This window comes from Ictalurus punctatus, chromosome 13 (assembly GCF_001660625.3).
Source record: "Ictalurus punctatus breed USDA103 chromosome 13, Coco_2.0, whole genome shotgun sequence".
Taxonomy (NCBI): Eukaryota; Metazoa; Chordata; class Actinopteri; order Siluriformes; family Ictaluridae; genus Ictalurus; species Ictalurus punctatus.
Window position 1 is genome coordinate 2,844,767 of NC_030428.2, and position 20,179 is coordinate 2,864,945.

The 20,179-nt window shown below is 43.2% G+C and overlaps 1 protein-coding gene across 1 annotated transcript; it reads right to left on the minus strand.

Moving 5' to 3' along the window:
• Window positions 1-1,550: 1,550 nt before the first annotated feature.
• eif3c (eukaryotic translation initiation factor 3, subunit C) lies at window positions 1,551-18,237 on the minus strand. The gene is made up of 22 exons (XM_017482996.3): window positions 18,085-18,237; window positions 15,423-15,540; window positions 15,242-15,307; window positions 14,856-15,045; window positions 14,574-14,699; window positions 13,998-14,049; window positions 10,898-11,022; window positions 10,028-10,146; window positions 9,484-9,756; window positions 8,928-9,069; window positions 8,650-8,775; window positions 8,260-8,353; window positions 7,151-7,338; window positions 6,819-7,043; window positions 5,795-5,986; window positions 4,810-4,981; window positions 4,446-4,605; window positions 3,867-3,932; window positions 3,686-3,773; window positions 3,412-3,577; window positions 2,873-2,914; window positions 1,551-1,932 (listed from the first exon to the last, which is right to left on the minus strand). Exons 2-22 carry the CDS (start codon window positions 15,521-15,523, stop codon window positions 1,850-1,852), a joined length of 2,796 nt encoding a protein of 931 aa, XP_017338485.2. The 5' UTR covers window positions 15,524-15,540; window positions 18,085-18,237; the 3' UTR covers window positions 1,551-1,849.
• Between the last annotated feature and the right edge of the window lie 1,942 nt (window positions 18,238-20,179).

Here is a 20,179-nt window from a genome sequence, read left to right on the forward strand (position 1 = left end):
AAGTCAAAGGCAAAAACAAAAAGAATAAAAATGGACCCAGTGATGTTAGTGATCAGTGACATGACAAACTCTCAACGTAGACTTTGATCCAGAACTGACCCTGCAAACAAACTAGAGGCCAAAAATTAACCTACAACTTGCATCACTACTGATGTTCCAGAAACCAAACTCAACCATACTGCCCAGATTACTCATAATTAATTCAAATTAAACGATTAAATAGTGTGATTGATAAGTTCTTGGAGAATTAAAGTGAGCAGTATCTGATATGAGCTCATATTTAATTTAATTATGGACAGCTGATAATAATAATAATAATAATAATAATAATAATAGGGGTCACAATTCAAGCAAATTGTTAATTCAGCAAATTCTTCATCAAATGCAGCTCGGGATTTTACAGATATCCTCCTGCCCTCCTGGTTTGCCAAGTTGGGTATTTCAGAGATTTACAGATCTCAAAGCTCTTCACATATGAAGACAAGTCATTTCATTGGGCCACTTTTCAAAACACAACTACCTCCACATTCAGGTTCACTAATAAGACGTGTAACTTGCTCAATACGCAGTGAAATCGAAAGAGATATCACTAAAACGCAACAAGAACCTTGGGATACTGCGTCACGTTTTCTCCATGTCTTTCTGAAGTTTCCTCTGGGTTCTCCGGTTTCCTCTCATTTCCCAAAAACATGCCAGTAGGTGCACCGGCTATGATAAACTGTCCCTAGGTGTGTAGGAGTGTGTGTATTCCTGCCTCACACCCAGGGTTCCTGGGATAGGCTCTAGACCCACTGCAGCTGCGATCAGGATGAAATGCTTACTCCACATGAACGACTGAAAACACCTAAATACATACTGAAATGTTTGGGTTTGTGAAAAAACAAAGGAATTTATTTATTTTTTTTGAAAACCTTCTTTACATATTACGTGAAACGAGATCAGTGTCGGTTACTAATTTAAAACATCAGTTTCGCGTGGCTCTCGGTTGTACCGATTCAACTCGCTGCATTTTCTACAAAATACATGTCTGTATTTCAGACAGAGAGCTTCCTCGATTCAAAACTAAACCAACGTCATGTCAGTGAAATGTAGAGAAAGAAGTGAAATACTGACGTTCCCTGTTAACAGCAGTCGGTGCTGTTAGCTAGATAATTAACTCCCTTGGTAATTTTAGCCACCTGACATTGCTTGAGCACATCAAATCTGTTCTGCTCCCTTTTTTTGGACCGGTTTCAGTAGCATTTGCACCAGTATATTATACAGTTGGTTTCCTGTACATTATATTATATTGTTTAGATTCGAAAATTGTGTTCAGGTAACGCTAAAATTATTGGTTTCAAATGGTTGCCGGCTGTTGATTCACTCAGGACACACTCCCTGTATTCACACGGGTCATTTGTGGAGGATCGAGTGAATATTGAACATGTTTGAACATTATGACCTGTGTAGTGACCCGTGTGTGGTGAAGACCTCGTCTACAGACAGCGGCGTTGCTGTTTACATGGAAACGCCCACAAATAAAGAAAACGGCCAATAAATTGGTCAACGTCTTTATGAACTGAAAAATATTTATTGTTTCATCAAGTGTACTGGGCATCACAGAAAAACAAATGCTTCCCCATGCCTGATCATATTCTACCTTAAAATCTGCTCCACCTTAATGCGTTTGAATCGACTAAGGAGAAGCAAATCTTGCTTAAGCATGACTTCAAATACCTGGATGGATGTTTACTCCAGCTACAAAACTGCACTATAGTAAAAGTGGATAATATGCTCTTATTTTGAAGCAGTGGAGATGATGGAAGTGCACAGAGGCGAGAATGGAATGAGAGATTCGCTGTAACTGAACTCAGTAAGAGCTTTGGTTCTGGTTCTGGTTCCTGTAGGATCCTCGCTGGTAGTTTTGTTTCTGCTGGTAGGAACCTTTCTGATCTGAGGAGGAGAAAGAGCAGAAAAGAAACCGTTGGCAATGACAGCACAGATGTTAATGCAGCCACACTGATCTAAATACAGTGCGTGCTTATGCACAACTGACAGGCAGTCTGTACTGAGAGATGCACTGATGTTCCTGACAGCTCACGACAGAACTCCTTATTAAGTAAGCAATAAAACACCTGAATAAACACTGATATAGGAAAAATAATCAGACAATGACAGGTGATCAAATGTGTTTCAAGTTGAAAATTTCAGCGATTAAAAGGATATATTTGTACAAAATGATTAGGATTTAAAGATGAAACAATGCCCAGTCCACCAAATCAACACTAAATGCTAATTTCCAAACAGGATTGGATGCCTTCTGAACACAGGAAAGGTCTTTTGTAAGGTGAAGGTCCACTGTGATTGCCAGTGCAGATATGTTAATGAATGAGGCAGACACCAAAAGCCCACCTCACCTTTCCTCAAAAGTGCTTAACACAGTGATGGGTCACTGTGATGGGTCACTGTGATGATCACTTTAATCTTGTGTTGTTATTCAACAAAGAAAATCGTTCAAGTTTTCTGCAAGAAGACCGTTATTTCACCCGTATGGAAGGAGTCTCCGGTGTCAGCACTGAAACTTTCAGTTCTGCCATGAGAAAGTGGTCAGAATGGGGGACACTGTGTTTTGCAGCTTCTCTCTTTGAGAAACCATAAGCATGCGAACGATAACAGGAACTTGTCTAATGGACGTTCCAGAACATTACATGTAACTAGAATGGGATAAAACAGTATGACATGTTCTTTAATAAATAAAAATAAAGGGGAGGAGAAACTCAAGGTGATCCTGCACGAATGCTCGAAATGTTCAAACCTGCAAACTGAAGAGAGTTGCAATGCAGTGTGTAACACAGGCGCTGTTGTGCGCAGGTCTGTCCATGAATACACCTACCTCTCTGGTAGCCTTGCTTCTGTTGGTAACCTCCTTTCTGATCTGTTCAACAGAATGAGGAATGAGATATTCGAGTGTCTTAGTATTTCAAGATATAAGCAGAGAAACGCGTGAGCACGGACAGTGGAGCGATTACCGTCATCCGTAATCTCACTTCCTGTTCGTTTGATGACGTCTTAAATGAAGAACTTGCACTAATGCTACTCAAACCTATCACACTCTGCTACCAGTAGACATGTTTTTGCCTCTCGATGCCACATTATTTAAAATATAGACGTTTTATTTCACAGTGGCGTCTGATGCGTTTTCCCAGAATGCCACACGTTGATGGCTGTTTATATGCGATGCTCTCAGCACGTCATTTGTTGTTTTACTGTTACATGTCGCGTTAAATGTAGTTATTTTTACTTGTCGCTTTACTGCATTCGAACCTTTTGTACACTGATGATGCCTTACACTTGTTCATACGGGCATGCTTAATATCCTGTCCCATTGTATAATCGTGAGATGACAATACAAAACTATAGCTTGTTCCTCACCTCTGTTGAAGTAGCCTCCGTAGACGCCCTGTTTAAGGTCAAACACACGCTCGTTGTTCTCCACCAGGCCGCCCAGCTTCTCTGCTAGCTGCAGCGCCATGTTCTGCAGGCATGTTGGCTCGGTCCTGTGCATCACCACCGTCTGAGTCGGTTGGTCGAGAGATGCCTGGAAGAGAAGTACAGCAAAAATTATCAAATCTAATCTAATCCATCATCAAAACCGCTTAAAAGAAAAAGAGCAAATCCACAAGGACAGCCAGCAGTCGGCCTTTACCATAAGCTCCTCGTTGATGATCATTTTGCTGATGATGCTGTGCACCATGGGCAACTCCAGCTGAAACATGTCAGAGAGAGTCGCCATACTGTAGAAACAGACACACACACACACACGTCATGTAGCGACATCACCACAAAACAGTCAGCAATCTAGTAAACACAGCTTGCTGTAGCAGTACCTGATAGAGTCGTACACACTGCTGTAGGTAAACAAGTAGGTACGTAACGATTCCTCCTGAATCTTCCTGTAGAATTAGAAAATAAAATATTAATGACGACAGGATCCAACTTGCTTCACAGTCGTTCCACAGAACTAAATGTAACTATTAACTGAAAAAAAAAAAAAACATCATGTGCAGTTTATCAATTAAACAATTATTTTAATTGTTGGCAAAGTGCTGTGGTATAAAGAGGGATGAAAGACTTCAGGGTGTGCTGTTATAGGAAAATAATCAATTCAGGCTGGCATCACACCACTGTCACTGATTACTTTGCTAATACTCAACCCCCCCTTCAAAGAGTTCTCTTGGTTCATTATCTAATGCTTCATCTTGTACTTCAGTACACAGAAATTTGTTAACTATCTACCAGCAGTAACCCTCGTCCCATTTTCATCTAGCTACCTACCGAGATATGATCAAGAATGTGATTAATTAATATATGAGCTCATAAAGAAGGCAAGGTAAGCATATTTTATCTGTTGCCTGACGTTTGGGGTCGTCCATTTAGGAGATGACGATCCCGAAGGTGGCCTTTACCTGACGAGCATTTCACGTACGCACTGCGCCTCAGGGAACAAGTCCCACACTTTGCTGTTCATCTTCTCGTTGATGATGAAGGAATGGCACGTGCGCCAGTCACCCATCTTCATGGCTTTGCTCGCAGCCACCACGTGCTCCCTCATGCTCTCGGGCGGACCTGGAGATAGAGAATGGGTCTTATTTCAGTGCCAACGTGACCCTGAGTGTGAGGAAGATGTACACTATGGTTAAATAAAAGGAATGATGAAAAAAAACTTTTTTATGCAAGAATCCCTTCACGATCTAACTAGAGCACTTATAGACTATTAAAAAGAAACACGGCAGCAACTCTTAAGAAACTAAAATGCACTCGTGTGCTCACCCAGTAGCGGCTGTCTCTCGCCCACACGCAGCTGGTGGTGGAACTGTTTGCTGATCATGCGGCGACGGGCATCAAACTCGTGCGCTGCCATGTAGGGGATCTCCAGCAGCATGGCGGACACCAAATACACACACTCCAGCAGCTCTAGGTTGATGTGCATGTGGAATGGCACCTGAGCGAGAAACACAAGTAATAGAGTAAAATGTTACGCACAATTTTGGCTCTTATTAACACTATCCTATTGCCAGATATGACACGTTGGTGGCTATATTTTGGTTCTAGACATCTCAAATCAGAAAGGGTTGATTCATTTCTATAGAAACTCATTCACAAGGAAGCTCCTTAATAATTTAAGACTAACAGAAAACTTATTTAAATAAGAAAAAAACATTTAAATCATTGATATGTTGAAGGTTTCTGTGAATATGTAGATGAACATGGAAGCAATCTCCAGTGCCAGCACATTGTTTTAAAGAGAAAGGAAAGAAAAAAAAAGAAAGGGTTCTGAGGGACTGTTTATAGCTGCTTACATAACACACAGATTAGAAAATTGGGCTTCACTTCCCACGCGTATCAATGAGCCTTGGGTGCCTATGACCCTGTCTCCAGTTCACCGGTTGTCCTTCCTTGGACCACCTTTGGTAAGTACTAACCACTGCATACCAGAAACACCCCCACAAGACCTGCAGTTTCAGAGATGCTCTGACCCAATCGCCTAGCCATCACAATCTGTCACTCAGATTCGTACGCTTTCCCATTAATCCTACTTCTAACACATCAACTTTGAGAACTGAAGTTCCTGCCGAACATATTCCACATGACAGGTGTCACTGTAGCAAGATAATCAATGTTATTCGTGTCACTCGTCAGTGGTTTTAAATGTTATGGCTGACTGTGTGTATAACTACAGTACCCTAGAGTACTCTTGCATATTATTTATAATTGACCACCAGCACTGCAGCACTGACCCCTGCTCTAATCGTACCTGTCGCCTCTTCTCAATCTTCTCTTGCTCTGCGTTTCTCTCCTGCATGTTCCTCATGAGCAGGCCCTGGCCGAGCAGCTCCTTCGCCCTGCCGCTCGACTGGATGTCCAGCAGGGCATTGTGAGCGTCTTTGATCATGCCCTGGCGAAACGCGCAGATGCCCAGCTGCACCATGGTCCTGTTGTAGAGGATCTGTGGGGCAAAAATGGATCGTTAAATAAATCACTCCCAGACTGTAGTTTATTATGCATTCTATTTAAAGGTTTTCTTTGGTGTTAGTAGACTAGATGCAGTAAAAAAAAAATAAAAAATTGTAAAAAAATCTAACAAACATGCCAATAAACACAGGTGCCCCACAGGGATCTATGTTAGGTCCTAACCTATTTTCCATTTATTCAGTATAAAATGATAGTAACAGAATAAATGCTGCTGATGGTGTTGTTTCTCAGGTTCATTTGGCTGTTGTCTTTAAAATGACTATGAACACCATTCAAATCACAAACCTGACTATCAGCATTTATCAATTTAATGTTCTCCCAAGTAAATGTGATATTACATTATAATATTACAGATGATTGCTGCTAACCAATGCAAGATTTAAATGACTAAAATCTGCTAATAATAATAATAATAATAATAATACGTTTATTTTTAAAAGAGCCTTTCAAGACACCCAAGGTCACTTGGTTGCAAATACAAGTCACAAAACACTAAAACACATACATATATACGCATTAGACAATATTGTACAAAAAACTATAACACACATTATAATTAAGTATCATGTAACCGTGTCACAAAGAATATGCAAGCCTGAAGAGACGAGTTTTTAAAGAAGTTTTGAATCTTGCACGGAGTCACAGTTGCGGATGTGATGGGGAAGTGAATTCCACAGCTATCTACAACAGGGACACCTCACCAGTGTCTGAACTCTTCCACTGAAACTACATTAGCGCCTACAAGTCTCTGTCTGTGTGTGTGTGTGTGTGTGTGTGTGTGTGTGTGTGTGTGTGTGTGTGTGTACCTGTACAGGAGGGTCAGCATGCTGAATGTTATCTTGCAGGTGACTCATTAGCATGAGGTCACGAGCCTGGTACCAGCGGCTGTGAAGAGCGTGGTGGTAGATGTGGCACAGAATAGCACAGGTGCGGATGCGGTCGGTGCGGTCCTTGGCGTAGATGAACTTGCACAAGCGGTCCATGATGATGGCGCTGTCCTCCCCTTCGCTCTCTTCCTGGTCCTGCTCAGACTGGGGGGGGTGTTGGAATGTTATGAACCTAATGCTAAACATGCTTTAATGCTAATATGAACCATTAATGAAAATCAAAATGGTATAAACAGTATGTGCTCACTTACTTTGCTTTCGCCCTGCAAGCCCAGGCTGCGACGGTGGGCCTTGTAGTCAAACTTGTAGTATGTGTGCATGATGCGGCGCAGGTACACACGGCACACTTCCTCCGTTGTGCCTTTGCTCTCCAGGTACTGCAGCAGGCGGTCGATGATGCAGCAGACGTGTCCCTCATCTTTCAGGTTGTCCACATACTCTGGAAAAGCAAAAAGTAAATATTTGTATTGAATTTCAATACGTTGCGCCTCTCTTTACCTGTTGTGCTGTACTCAGTCTATAACCGAGATCAACTGATGATTGGTTTTACCGATATTTTAGCATTTTTCCATAATCAGATATCGTTTTTGTAATATCGAATCCACCAATAAAATGGTGCCATCTTGTGGCCGTTTTGAGAATTGCGTGCAGGACTACCATTGCAGAACTGCATCTGAGGGGAGACGAGTCAACAACGGTGTGCACAGGTAAAGTATACTTGTTTGCTTTAATTAATAAAACTTATTTAACATAATAGCCATTAATGCACAAATGATATGTTACATAAATTATATGCAGCTTAAGAAGAAATAGAAGCTAACTCGCGAAGTCACGTAATCTAACGCAAAGCTTTTATTTGTAAACAAAAAAACAAAACAAAACAACCACACACACACACACTTTATTATTTACTTTCCGCACTCTTTCAGACCCCTCTACTTATTGGTGTATAAATAAGAGTCGTTTTGAATGCAAGGATAAGTAAAAAATAAAAATAAAAAAAAAAGATTTGTTCAGTTCGGTGGTGTTATCATTGTGTCGAAAACGACGTCGATCTCTAGTCTAGTTTTTTTGCGGTTGCTGCAGTTCCTGAATGCACAGCTAATATTATTATTTTACCCTCCACTGTTATCCTTAAATGAGAAATTGTGGAAGTGTTTGATTTCCTGGGTAGGCTAACGGTTCTGGACGTTCGTTAACCATTGCGCCATTTTAAAAATGCAAAATCTTGAGCAAGGAAAAAAAAATTTAGAATCAACAAGGCACAAGTCTACCTGGTACAGAACCACGTTAACAATATTAGTATTAAAAAAATGAGACGCACTCTTAGTTTAACTGACAGTTTAGTTATTTAACTCACCCTGTGAATGGGGGTCTGTGTTCTGCATGATCTTGGTGAACTCCTCGTCCATTCTCTCCACCAGCGTCAGGATGCAACCACGCACACGGAAAGGCTGCAACACGAAGCAAAAAAGCGTGAGGAATTCCCACACTGTCCATGCGCATACCCCTGGAACTGACACTGTGAATTAGGAATATAAAGCCTCGACCTGATCTCACGCAAAACGTCTTCAAAGAGTTCTAATAAAAGTAGTTTCACTGGTTTTTGAACAAATGAAGTCATAAGAAAAGCTATTACTGTTAACTCCGCCCCTCACCCCACCCTTATTTATTTATTTATTTATGCAGGTTAGCTCAGGGGCAGAATCTTACAGATTGTTTTCCTCCCAGGATGAAAAGAAATGCTGACCTGGTCAGAGATGGCCAGGTTCTCACTGTCTTCAGCGATGTTCTCGCCGATGAAGATGTTGTTGTTGGCGAACAGGATGTCCAGCAGCTCGTCGATGCATTCCAGACACTTCTTCCACATTTCCGGCTGAGAAGGGAATAGATGGAAGGAGAAAGAAACAACTTTTCTTATGCACGAATAGATGTTTCAGCCCATAAATGTGTCAAACCTAAAGCAGAACTGTACTAGACAATAATCTTTTTTTTTTTTTTTTAAAAGTACAAGTAAAAACCTCCCACCTTCATGAAGGCAGCCAGATTGGGGTTGTAGTCATACAGCGAGGCGATGATGTTGAACTTGATCTTAACCATGATGCCTTCACCCAGGTTGTTCTCATTGGAGATGGCCGCGAGAGCATGGAGGAGCTCGATCTGAGCAGCTCTAACACACACACACACACCCTTTCAATATAAGGAATACTGCAGCACTGGACACCACTATGCTACTCTTTTCAGAAACAATTGCCCAAGTGGAGCCACAGAAAAGAACTAATTACTAGTGGACATGTCGCTAAAGGTGGGGAAAGACTGACGATGTTTTTTTTTTTTGCAATACAAAATGTAATCAAAGGAGGTCCAAATCTCACACCAGATATTACTGTACTAAATGGATGCTGGGGTGCAAAGATCGCCAACAAGAAAATCACAAAAGTGTATTTCAGGGGACAGGATGTCTTTGTGCCAACAACTTAAACGATAAAACATATGGGTCGGACTGATACTGAGCAGTACGCTCAAAAGCTAGTTCAAGAAATAACACTGTTAGACTGTTCAATACAGCTTTGCGCATGAATACCTGTCTGTTCCCTTCTTTCCTCGTGCCTGCAGGATCTCGTGGAGTTTCTTCACCACCACGGTCGTGTTTATCTCAGTGCCTTTGGCGAACATCTTGGGCTTCTCCTTGACCAGCGGAACTCCTCCCCTCACCTTCTTCCAGCCTCCTTCGTCGCCGTCCGCACCCTCCTCCTCGCCTTCCTCGCCCTCCTCGTCAGCACGCTCCTTCTTTTTGGTCCTCCTCTTCCTCTCCTCCTTTCTGGTTTCGCTCAGCTGCTTGTCACCGTCCTGGGTCCTGAGAAACACACCTTCTGTTCACTACTTTGGCAACGGCGGCCTCATGAACAAAGGACATCTTTTACAGCAAGACTGTAGTAACATAGTAAACATACGTTCACATAAATAAGTTCCTTACAGAAGTCATCAAATGGAAATTTTATGATGTGAATTAAATAAATCAGTAAAAATGTACACCGGGACATTACGAGTTGATGCTGTATTGATGATAAACCTGCACATGTGAGAATAGCCAAAAAGAAAAAACCCCACTCCAGTGCGAGACTTACTTTTTGAGGAAAGCCGTAGCCAGGGACGCAGTGTTGCCATCGTTGTCATCGCTTTCACTGCTGCTGTCCATGGAGTCACTGCCCCAGTCTTCGTCATCGCTGCTCTCTGATTCATCATCCTACAGCACAGAAAAGTCAGTCAACACCACAGCCGAGTATTGCGTCATCTAACCAGCCGGCGATTCTACCTGCCTGTTATATGCTGACTGGATTCTTTTATCTATAGTGGTGATATGTTTAAGTAACCCTGCACAAGCAAGAATGAGATTATACTGAATATCGACTCGGCCGTAGCCGATCGCTAATCACGGCCGTGCCGATGTTGGGTGTATTGTCATGTCCACTGATGATGTCGTTAACACTACTGTAGTAACCGCTTTGAACTAGGAAGTGCAATATAACCAGTGTGGTTATAGGAAATATAAGCACTTTTGGAACACCGTTCAACCAATCAGATTCGTGGACAAACAGTTGTATAAAAAGGAGTTAAACACTTCGGACCATTCAAATAATCGTTTTCCATGGATTATACTTTATATTAATTTAAAAAAATTTTAGAAACCAAACAAACATCAACCATGTATAGTTGCGGAACACTGACAAAATAAGTTCCTGTTACATTTTGTGTTAAAGCACTGGTGTCTATTTCTCTCTCTTTGAAGTTAAAACGACAAACAACAGTCCCCTGTACTGAAGACTTTCTGACAACACTTTAAGCAGAACACTTAATAGCACTCAGCTATTGCGGTTTCTGGTCAGGATTTGGAAAGCAGTCTTTTAGATTTGGAGGTCATGATTTTATATAATATATTTTTGTGTTTGATGCTCTTGTATTTGTTTTCTGGTTTATAAAGAAGGTCAGTGGCTCACAGCAGTTGCACCCTTGAGGAACTTGCTGGCTTCAGGAACTGTCTCAGCTGCAGGCTTCTTCTTCATAAAACTCTTTGCTGTGCCGCCTTCTCCTGCTCCCTCTCCGTCGCTGTCCGAGGACGAGCCTGCACATCACACACGGAGAAGGTACGTGTTAAATCAGAGTTATCACAATAAAATCGCCAACATTAAGCTTGCACACCAGAAAGGAGGTTCCTCTCCCTGCTGCAGGAATATGATCAGCTGTAGAAGCCTCAGAAATCTACCTGAAAAACAGTCTTTCTTTTTAAATGCCGAAGCATGAAATACTTTGGTCTGAGATGCTGCTTTGGGTTCGGAACATTCTGCCACATATTGTAACCATTCTGAAATTCTTCCACATACATCTGGTCAATACAGTAAATCTAACGCCAGGAAAAGCAGTTCTTGTGTTACAGCAGCACCAGAAGTGACTATGTCCCACTTGGAATATTCAAATTTGAATGAATACGAATATTTATATTAAAATAATACCCAACCCTCTCCGGGAACCGTCAGCTTATCGTGGTGGAGAGGTTTGTGTGTCCCTATGAACCTGAGAGCTGTGTTGTCTGGTGCCTTGTGCTCCTGGTAGGGTCTCCCAAGGCAAAGTGGTCAAAGGGGAGGGCCAGACTAAGAATGGTTCAAAGAAACCCTCATGAAGAAAGCAAAGAGAGGAGAGCTCCCGTCTGGAGCCAAGCCCAGAGGGAGGGCCCAACTGCGAGCACCTGGTGGCCGGGTTTGCCACGGAGCCCAGCCGGGCAAAGCCCAAAAAGCAACGTGGCACCCCCCCCTCCATCCTATGGGCCCACCACTCGTGGGGTGAACCGTGGGGGTTGGGTGTGCTGCTACACGGGAGGCAGTGAAAGTCAGGGGCCTCGACGGACCAGACTTGGGCGGCAGAGGCTGGCTCTGGGGACGTGGAACGTCACCTCTCTGTGGGGAAAGGAACTGGAACTTGTGCGGGAGGTGGAGCGCTACGTTAGATCTGGTGGGGCTTACCTCTACGCAGAGTCTCGGTCCTGGAACCGTACTCCTGGATATGGGATGGACCACGGTGTGAGGCGCCGAACGGGTGTGGGGATACTCAAGTCCCCGTTTGAGCACTGTTATGGTGGAGTTTACCCCGGTGGACGTGAGGGTCGCCTTCTTACACCTACGGGTTGTTGGGGGAAACTCTGACTGTTGTCTGTGCATATGTACTGAACACCAGTTCAGAGTACTCGGCCTTCTTGGAGACCCTGAACGGAGTCCTGCATGGGGCACCAGTAAGGGACTCCATAGCTCTGCTGGGAGACTTCAACGCGCACGTGGGCAATGATGGAGATACCTGGAGAGGCGTGATTGGGAGGAATGACCACCCTGATATAAACCCGAGCGGGCATTTGTTGTTGGACTTCTGTCCTAGTCATGGATTGTCTATAACGAATACCATGTTCGAACATAAGGAGACTCATAAGTGTTCGTGGTACCAGAGCACCCTAGGCCGAAGGTCGATTTTGTAATCGTATCATCTGATCTGAGGCCGCATGTTCTGGACACTCGGGTGAAGAGAGGGGCAGAGCTGTCAACTGTTCACCATCTGGTGGTGAGTTGGGTCAAGAGGAGGGGGAAGACTTTGGACAGACCAGAAAATGTGCCAATTATAGGAGAATCACACTTCTCAGCTACCCCCTGGTAAAGTCTACTCCAAGGTGTTGGAATGGAGGGTTCGGCCAATAGTCGGACCTCGGATTGAAGAGGAACAATGCGGATTCCGTCCAGGTCGTGGAACAACAGACCAGCTCTTTACTCTCGCAAGGATCTTGGAGGGGGCCTGGGAGTATGCCCATCCGGTCTACATGGGTCCCCCGGGGTTTACTGTGGGAGGATGGGGTGAGGGGTTCCCTTCTTAGGGCTATCCAATCGCTGTACGCCCAAAGCGAGAGCTGTGCCGGGATTCTCAGCAAAAAGTCGGACTCGTTCCAGGTGGGGGTTTGATCTCCGCCAGGGCTGCGCTTTGACATCAATCCTGTTTGTGATATACATGGACAGGATATGGAGACGTAGTCATGGTGGGGAGGGGTTGCGGTTGGTGGCCTGATGAACTCATCGCTGCTTTTTGCAGATGATGAGGTCTTGATGGCATCATCGGCCCGTGACCTTCAGCTCTCACTGGATCAGTTCGCAGCTGAGTGTGAAGCGGTTGGGATGAGGATTAGCACCTCTAAATCTGAGGCCATGGTTCTCAGCAGGAAACCAATGGAGTGCCTACTCCGGGTAGGGAATGAGTACTTAACCAAAGTGAAGGAGTTCAAGTACCTCGGGGCCTTGCTCACAAGTGAGGGGACATCGGCGCGCGAGATCGGCCGGAAAATCAGAGCAGCGGGAGCGGTATTGCAATCGCTTTACCGCACCGTTGTGACGAAAAGAAAGCTGAGCCGGAAGGCAAAGTTCTCGATATACCGGGCAATTTTCGTTCCTACCCTCACCTATGGTCATATAGGCTGGGTAGTGACCGAAAGAACTAGATCGCGGGTGCAAGAGGCCGAAATGGGTTTTCTCAGGAGGGTGGCTAGCTTATCCCTTAGAGATAGGGTGAGAAGCTCGGCTATCTGAGAGATAGATAGATACTTTATTGATCCCCAAGGGGAAATTCAAGAACTCAGAGTAGAGCCGCTGCTCCTTTGCGTTGAAAGGAGAAAGTTGAGGTGGTTCGGGGCACCTGGTAAGGATGCCCCCTGAGCGCCTCCCTAGGGAGGTGTTCCAGGCACGTCCAGCTGGGAGGAAACCTCGGGGAAGACCCAGGGCTAGGTGGAGAGATTATAGCTCTACACTGGCCTGGGAACGCCTCGGGATCCCCCAGTCAGAGCTGGTTAATGTGGCTCGGGAGAGGGAAGTTTGGGGTCCCCTGCTAGAGTTGCTGCCCCCGCGACCCGATAACAGATAAGCGGTTGAAGATGGACGGATGGATGGATAATACCTATCGCTACTTTCCGAGCTGGCCGAAGAGTTAAACTAGTAGTTTCTCTACATTTGGCAGATGATCATTTCAGACTAGTGCCTAGGTTAACAACACACAGATACCAGATCCATGACATACCAGATCCAGCTTCCTCTTTCTCTTCCTCTTCATCAGCAGACTGTTCAGGGTTCTAAAGGCAAGCAGGAGGAGATCTTAAGAATTTAAGAAAACGGTTTCCTTCAGCTTCTGTCCTCTTACAGTTAAAACACACATTATAAGCACTATGTAAGAGACTAGAGCACAGGACAGAGGATATTACTGATAAAGAAATTAAATGTCATTTATTTAGCCAAGCATCCCTTTGATTTCATTAAGTGCACGCGTGAAATATTCATACATTTTCCCCAGTAGTTTTGTGTGGAGGACAAAAATTAGGAAAATGATGGCACTATGCTCCAATATGGTTCCTAAACCTAAAAATGATATTATTCACTGTGTGTGAGACATTCTTGAAATGTACTAGGATTGTGATAAGATTTTTTTCTGCGATATAGTGTTTAATCATGTCAAATTTTCCAACTTAGCCAAATATAGAAAAAACTAAAACCTTCTGACATTTCTTATAAGAAACTTAAGCACAACATGGATCAATTCAATTCTATTAGTGTTATCAGGGAGGCTTTTTATTATAAACTTAAAATACTGAGAACCGACCTCCTTGTAGGTGGCTATCTCCGTCTCAAAGTCGCGGTTGTACTTGCGGATCTTCTGGCGCAGCGTACTCAGAGCTTTAGCGTTGTTCTTGTTCATCTTCTTCTTGCCCTCCTTGTCCTCCCATAGCTGCAACAGCAAACCACATGTATCTGTTAAACTCTCAAAACGAAGGTCACCAAAATGTTCCCAAGGAACCTTTGAGAAATTAAAGCTGCCTTCATCGGCGGCTTCTTTTTTTTTTTTTTTTAAATAAAGTGAAGTGTCCTTTGTTATCACACGTACTTGGTTGAGGTAATCCTCCAAGTCGGCCAGCAGGCGAACGTAGAACTGTGGAACTCCCTCTTTATCCACAATCGCTTTGCTCTTGAGGAACGCTCGACACAGCTGCTCAAACTCCTCCAGACACTTGGCCATGTCGCGAATCTTCATGGCGTTGCGGATGGTCTTGATCAAGTTTGTCAGCTCCTCAAACCTAAAGCACAAAAACAAGGATTAGCTGATTGTTTTTAATAAAGTAACTTCATCTACACACGATATTGTAACTAAAATTGTATTTCTTCATTTATTTAATACTTCGTTATTACAAACTGCTGACAAAAACATTTTGGCCCCACTCCCTCTAGGTGTCTGTGTATACACACACACACAAACACCAAACCCCTTCTGACCTCTTGTCCTTGGCGCTGCGCACCACTCTTTTGGTGTCTTCTTCATCGTCACTCAGCAACAAGGCTCTGAGAAGGATTAAAAAAAAAAATTAAAAATGCTGAAAAGTCACATAGAAAAGAAGAAAAAAAAAAAACCAGAACATTGTGTTTGTGTGAAGAATGTGAATGAATGAATACTGACTGTTTGTTGAAAGTAGTGCCGGTTGCTTTAGGGGTGATCTCATCGGCGGATGAGGACTCTTCCGACTCGCTGTCGGATCCGGTGGCGAAGAAACGGGACATCACAAAGGCTGTTCACACTGTAGATTTGGGAGTAAAACGATTAACAGTTTAGCACCAGCAAAAAACACTGACGCTCCATAATTTTCTTCTTTTTGCAATTTTATTGTCGGTTGGGAAACCTAGTATCTGGTGGATTGCTGCCACTAACTGGACCAGTGCTGCCAACTCAGTAACTCTGCTGCTTGATTTTTAGATCGCTTTAGCGACTGTCCTGTACTCAATACAGCTCTCCAGCTCACATCAGTTAAGAGCAGGATCAGCTGACTAACAGTGTGTAAAGCCTGACCGAGTTGCACTTGTGCAATCCAATGTTCCCAATGAGCAGCCACTGATCCCCAATGTTCCCAATAACCGACCACTGATCCCCAATAAACGACCACTGATCCCCAATGTTCCCAATAACCGACCACTGATCCCCAATGTTCAGCCACTGATCCCCAATGTTCAATGACCAAACACTAATCCCCAATGTTCCCAATAACCAACCACTGATCCCCAGTGTTCCCAATGAGCAGCCACTGATCCCCAATGTTCCCAATAATCGACCACTGATCTGTCTGTTTTATGTTGAATTCAGTTTAACCGTGAAAGGATTCTGAAGTATGAAGTACGAAGTGTGAAAGGATTCTGATGTATTCACGCCATTGTAATTTTTCTGTTGATTTTAGTTATCTTATTTTGTAATGATAAAATGGGGGAAATGTGAGGGAAATTACTCATTTTCACTTTGTAATAAGTTTGTTCTTGTTCATGTTCATCTGAGGATAACGTCTAAGGCGGCCATGTCATGTCACTGAGATCAATACAGAATGTTTATCTGCTTACAGAGACACAAACATGTTCTTCTGTCCAAGATCCTAAAACAAATCCTGTTTGAACTGCCTCAAACCGCTTATCGGTACACAGAATTAAGTCATGCTCTGCTTTTCATATCTATAGCAGTGGTTTAGTACAAGGACTTCAGAGCGCTCTCATTATTCTCTCTTGCTTTATTCTATCATGTATTAACCATCTTTCTGTAATAAACCTTTTCACATTCAGAGGACGAGTCTGACAGTGTTGTCTAATTTCCACGACAATTTGGCGCCTCCTGGCTGTGCTGCGCGAGTCTTTCAGCTTTCCTGGACAACAACCAAACCGGAGGACATTCGTAGAAAAGTTTCCGTGTTGACGCGAAGGCGGTTTGCCCTTTGTTGTGCAGAGCGAAAGACCGATGCAGCCTTACCACTGACCAGTAGGAATCATCAAGAATTTAGAATTAGAATTCAATGATGTCATTGTGTAGCGCTGTCTCTACGGAAGGGAGTCAATGATTTAGAATTAGAATTTTGCATTAGAGTCCTGTTCAGACTGTAATATTAACCTAGCCTTCAGATTACAGGTGGAACTACTGCCCGAGAGTAACACACACCTCCTGACCTTCGAGAATTCAACAGCGCTGTTCTAATCAGAGTTTAATCAAACATATTCATTCTGTGAGAAAGTGAAACACGAGGTCATTAACCAATGCATACAGGATTTAAGAGAGTTTTTTGTGACTGTTGTGGACAAAAGAAGTTTATTTTGCAGGAGTTTTTTTGTGCGGGGAAAACTAACTTGTTTCGCACAGACTTTAACATCGATGTCTGTTGGTAATCAACACACGTTAATCAAAGAGGGCTCTGGCTGAATGCATGTTGTGGTGATATCTTCAAACCTGCTGTAATTATGAGGAAAAAAAGGAAAAAAAAACTGCAAGCTCCTCCGTATATCGTGGACTTTGCTCGATTTTGCATGAACTTCTGCAATCGCAGAATCCTAGAGGGACCGATAAACGATCATAAACACTGTAAAAAACCCTAAGTCGATATAACCCAACTTCTATTTACAAGAAACAAGTGGTAGTCTACTACGATCCATCCTTATAAAACTCTGCTCTGTTGTGATGTGCGAATGCCCGTGAGTGAGTGAACGAATGAGGGAGTGAATGAATGAACGCACATAGGTGAACGGATATGCAAACTAGTGCGTGACGTCACGTGGCGAGTTCTACCGACATTTTGAGCATGCTGAGCTACTTTACCCTGAAAAGACCTGCCGACACTGTACTGGGCTGGGCAAGTCGAGGATATACTGCAAAATAAAATAAACTAAGATAAACTGCCACTTCCACATACAGCGAGGGAAGCGGTTAATAAACAAGAGGCAGAAATTAATCCAACACTATCACTGCTACACTGCAGTCTAACCCGGGAATGTGCTAATCTGAGCTAAACTAAGCTAAGCTAAGCTAAAACTACCGCAATGTCTGCACTGAACAACAGCTACGAGCAGAATAAATAACACATTGGCTCCTCAGTGGGGAAAAAATCAATTATTATTATTATTATTCTTACTATTAATATTAATATTAAGATACCGACTACGCTAAACCACAGATCTGCCGCTAAGATAACTAGCATGCTAGCTAACACACGACTGATCTGTAATATGGCGTGACGCCGGCTAACTTCTACTCAGGAACATTAACATCCTCAATGTGAATCCATTAAAAACGTTTAAAAATCCACACGCATACTTACCCGTTATCTAATCAAACACGGGGATTCTTGTTTTATGCGTTTATTCCAATTCGATTTAAAATCCAGATTTGCAAATCGGTCAGCACAAATGACAGCGTGCGTCCGAGCCTTTTTGGCTACTTCCGGTGAGAGAGGAAATGACGTTGGCGAAGCAAGCCAGAGCAACTGCCACCTGGCGTAGCGGCGAGTAAACAACCAACAACACCGCAAACTGCTTTAGCTACACAGTCTGAGGGCAAAAACGTTTTCTCAAGTCATTCAACTTTATTTCTAGCATAGAAATTATCACTTTAATACACGATGTGGCCAAAGGTATGTGGACACGTGCCAGTTGAACATCCCATTCCAAAACCATTGGCATTAATATGCAGTCTTTTTGTCCCCTTTACTGCTATAACAGCCTCCATTCATCTGTGAAGGCTTTCCACTAGATTTTGGACTGTGGCTGAGGGGATTTGTGTTCATTCAGCTACAAGAGCACAAAAGGTTGGGTGCAGCAAGAAGTCTGCGTTCCAGTTTATCCCCCCAAAAATTCATAGGGGTTGAGGTGAGAGCTCTGTGCAGGCCAACTGAGTTCTTCTACTCCAACCTTGTCTTTATGGACCTCGCTTTGTTTGGCCCTCTTAGTTCCAGTGAAGGGAAATTGTAATGCTACAGTATACAAAGACATCCTATACCATTGTGTGCTTCCAAGTTTGGGCCGCAAGAACCACACGTGGGTGTGATGGTCAGGTGTCCACAAAATTTTGTTCATATGGTGTATGTCCAATTTCAGTTCTAGTTATATGTGAAATATGCCTCAAAACAGTAAAATTACTGTAGCTATATTACATCTTTACATAGTAAGATGTTCAACAAATTCATTCATTCATTTTCAGTAAGCAGTTTATCCTGGTCAGGGTCACAGTGGATCACTGGGCATGAGTTGTGTATAGGGACTGTGTGGGCAGTCAGATATGAAGCTTGTGTGGCCATGTTCATTAACATAGGAGTGTATTGGATGCCCGTGCAGCACTGAGAAATGTGTTTATTGCAGTAAATACTTTATCCTGGTCATGGTGGTTTGAATTACTAATTTGTTTGTTAGGAAATATCATGAGCAGATGCAGATAGAAATAATAATTGCAGGAGTGGGCAGTATTGGTCAAACCTTCTGCTGGAGGAGCTTGGTCAAAACTCCTTCGGGAGCAAGCAAGACTGGTCAGAACTCCTTGGGGAGTGAGCAGGATTGGTCAGAATTCTTTCGAGAGTAGACAGGATTGGTCAGAACTTCTTCGGGAGTAGGCGGGATTGGACAGAATTCCTTTGGTAGTGGGTAGGAATGGTCAGAATTCCTTTGGTAGTGGGCAGGATTGGACAGAATTCCTTTGGGAGTGGGTGGGATTGGACAAAATTCCTCATGAGTGGGCGGAGTAGGACAGAATTCCTTTGGTAATGGGCAGGATTGGTCAGAATTCCTTTGGGAGGGGGTCAGGATTGGACAGAATTCCTTCAGGAGTGAGAGGGATTGGACAGAATTCCTTCAGGAGTGAGAGGGATTGGACAGAATTACTTTGGGAGTGGGCGGGATTGGTCAAAATGCCTCATGAGTAGGAGGGATTGGACAGAATTCCTTTGGGATCAGGATTAAAGCATTTAAAAGATACTAGAAGCTAGGATTTAAAAATGCATGTCTCTGACCACCATGTACCATCCTGCTTGGATCCCAGCATGTTTTTTGGAGGTGGGAGGAAACACATTATGTAAAAGTTTGAATATAGTAATGCTTTCACTTCTTACATTCTACCATTTACCGAATGTGTTTTTTGGACAGTTATGACATTACAAACTATACATCTAACTCAGTTGTCAATTAATTAGGTACGCCTATACAAGTGACTGTTCTAAGTGTGTTGCTATGCACAATTTGTTTCAGTACATCAGTGGAAAAATACACCACAGGACCACCGCTGGCCAGCTGTTAATTAGGCCGAGGATCATTCTCAGCACAGCAGTAACACTAATACTGTTTTACTACTGCTTTTTTTTCCCCATGCACAGCATATAATTTTCTCAGCTTTAGAAGTGTCTGCTTCTGATTGCAGCGTCACTGTTG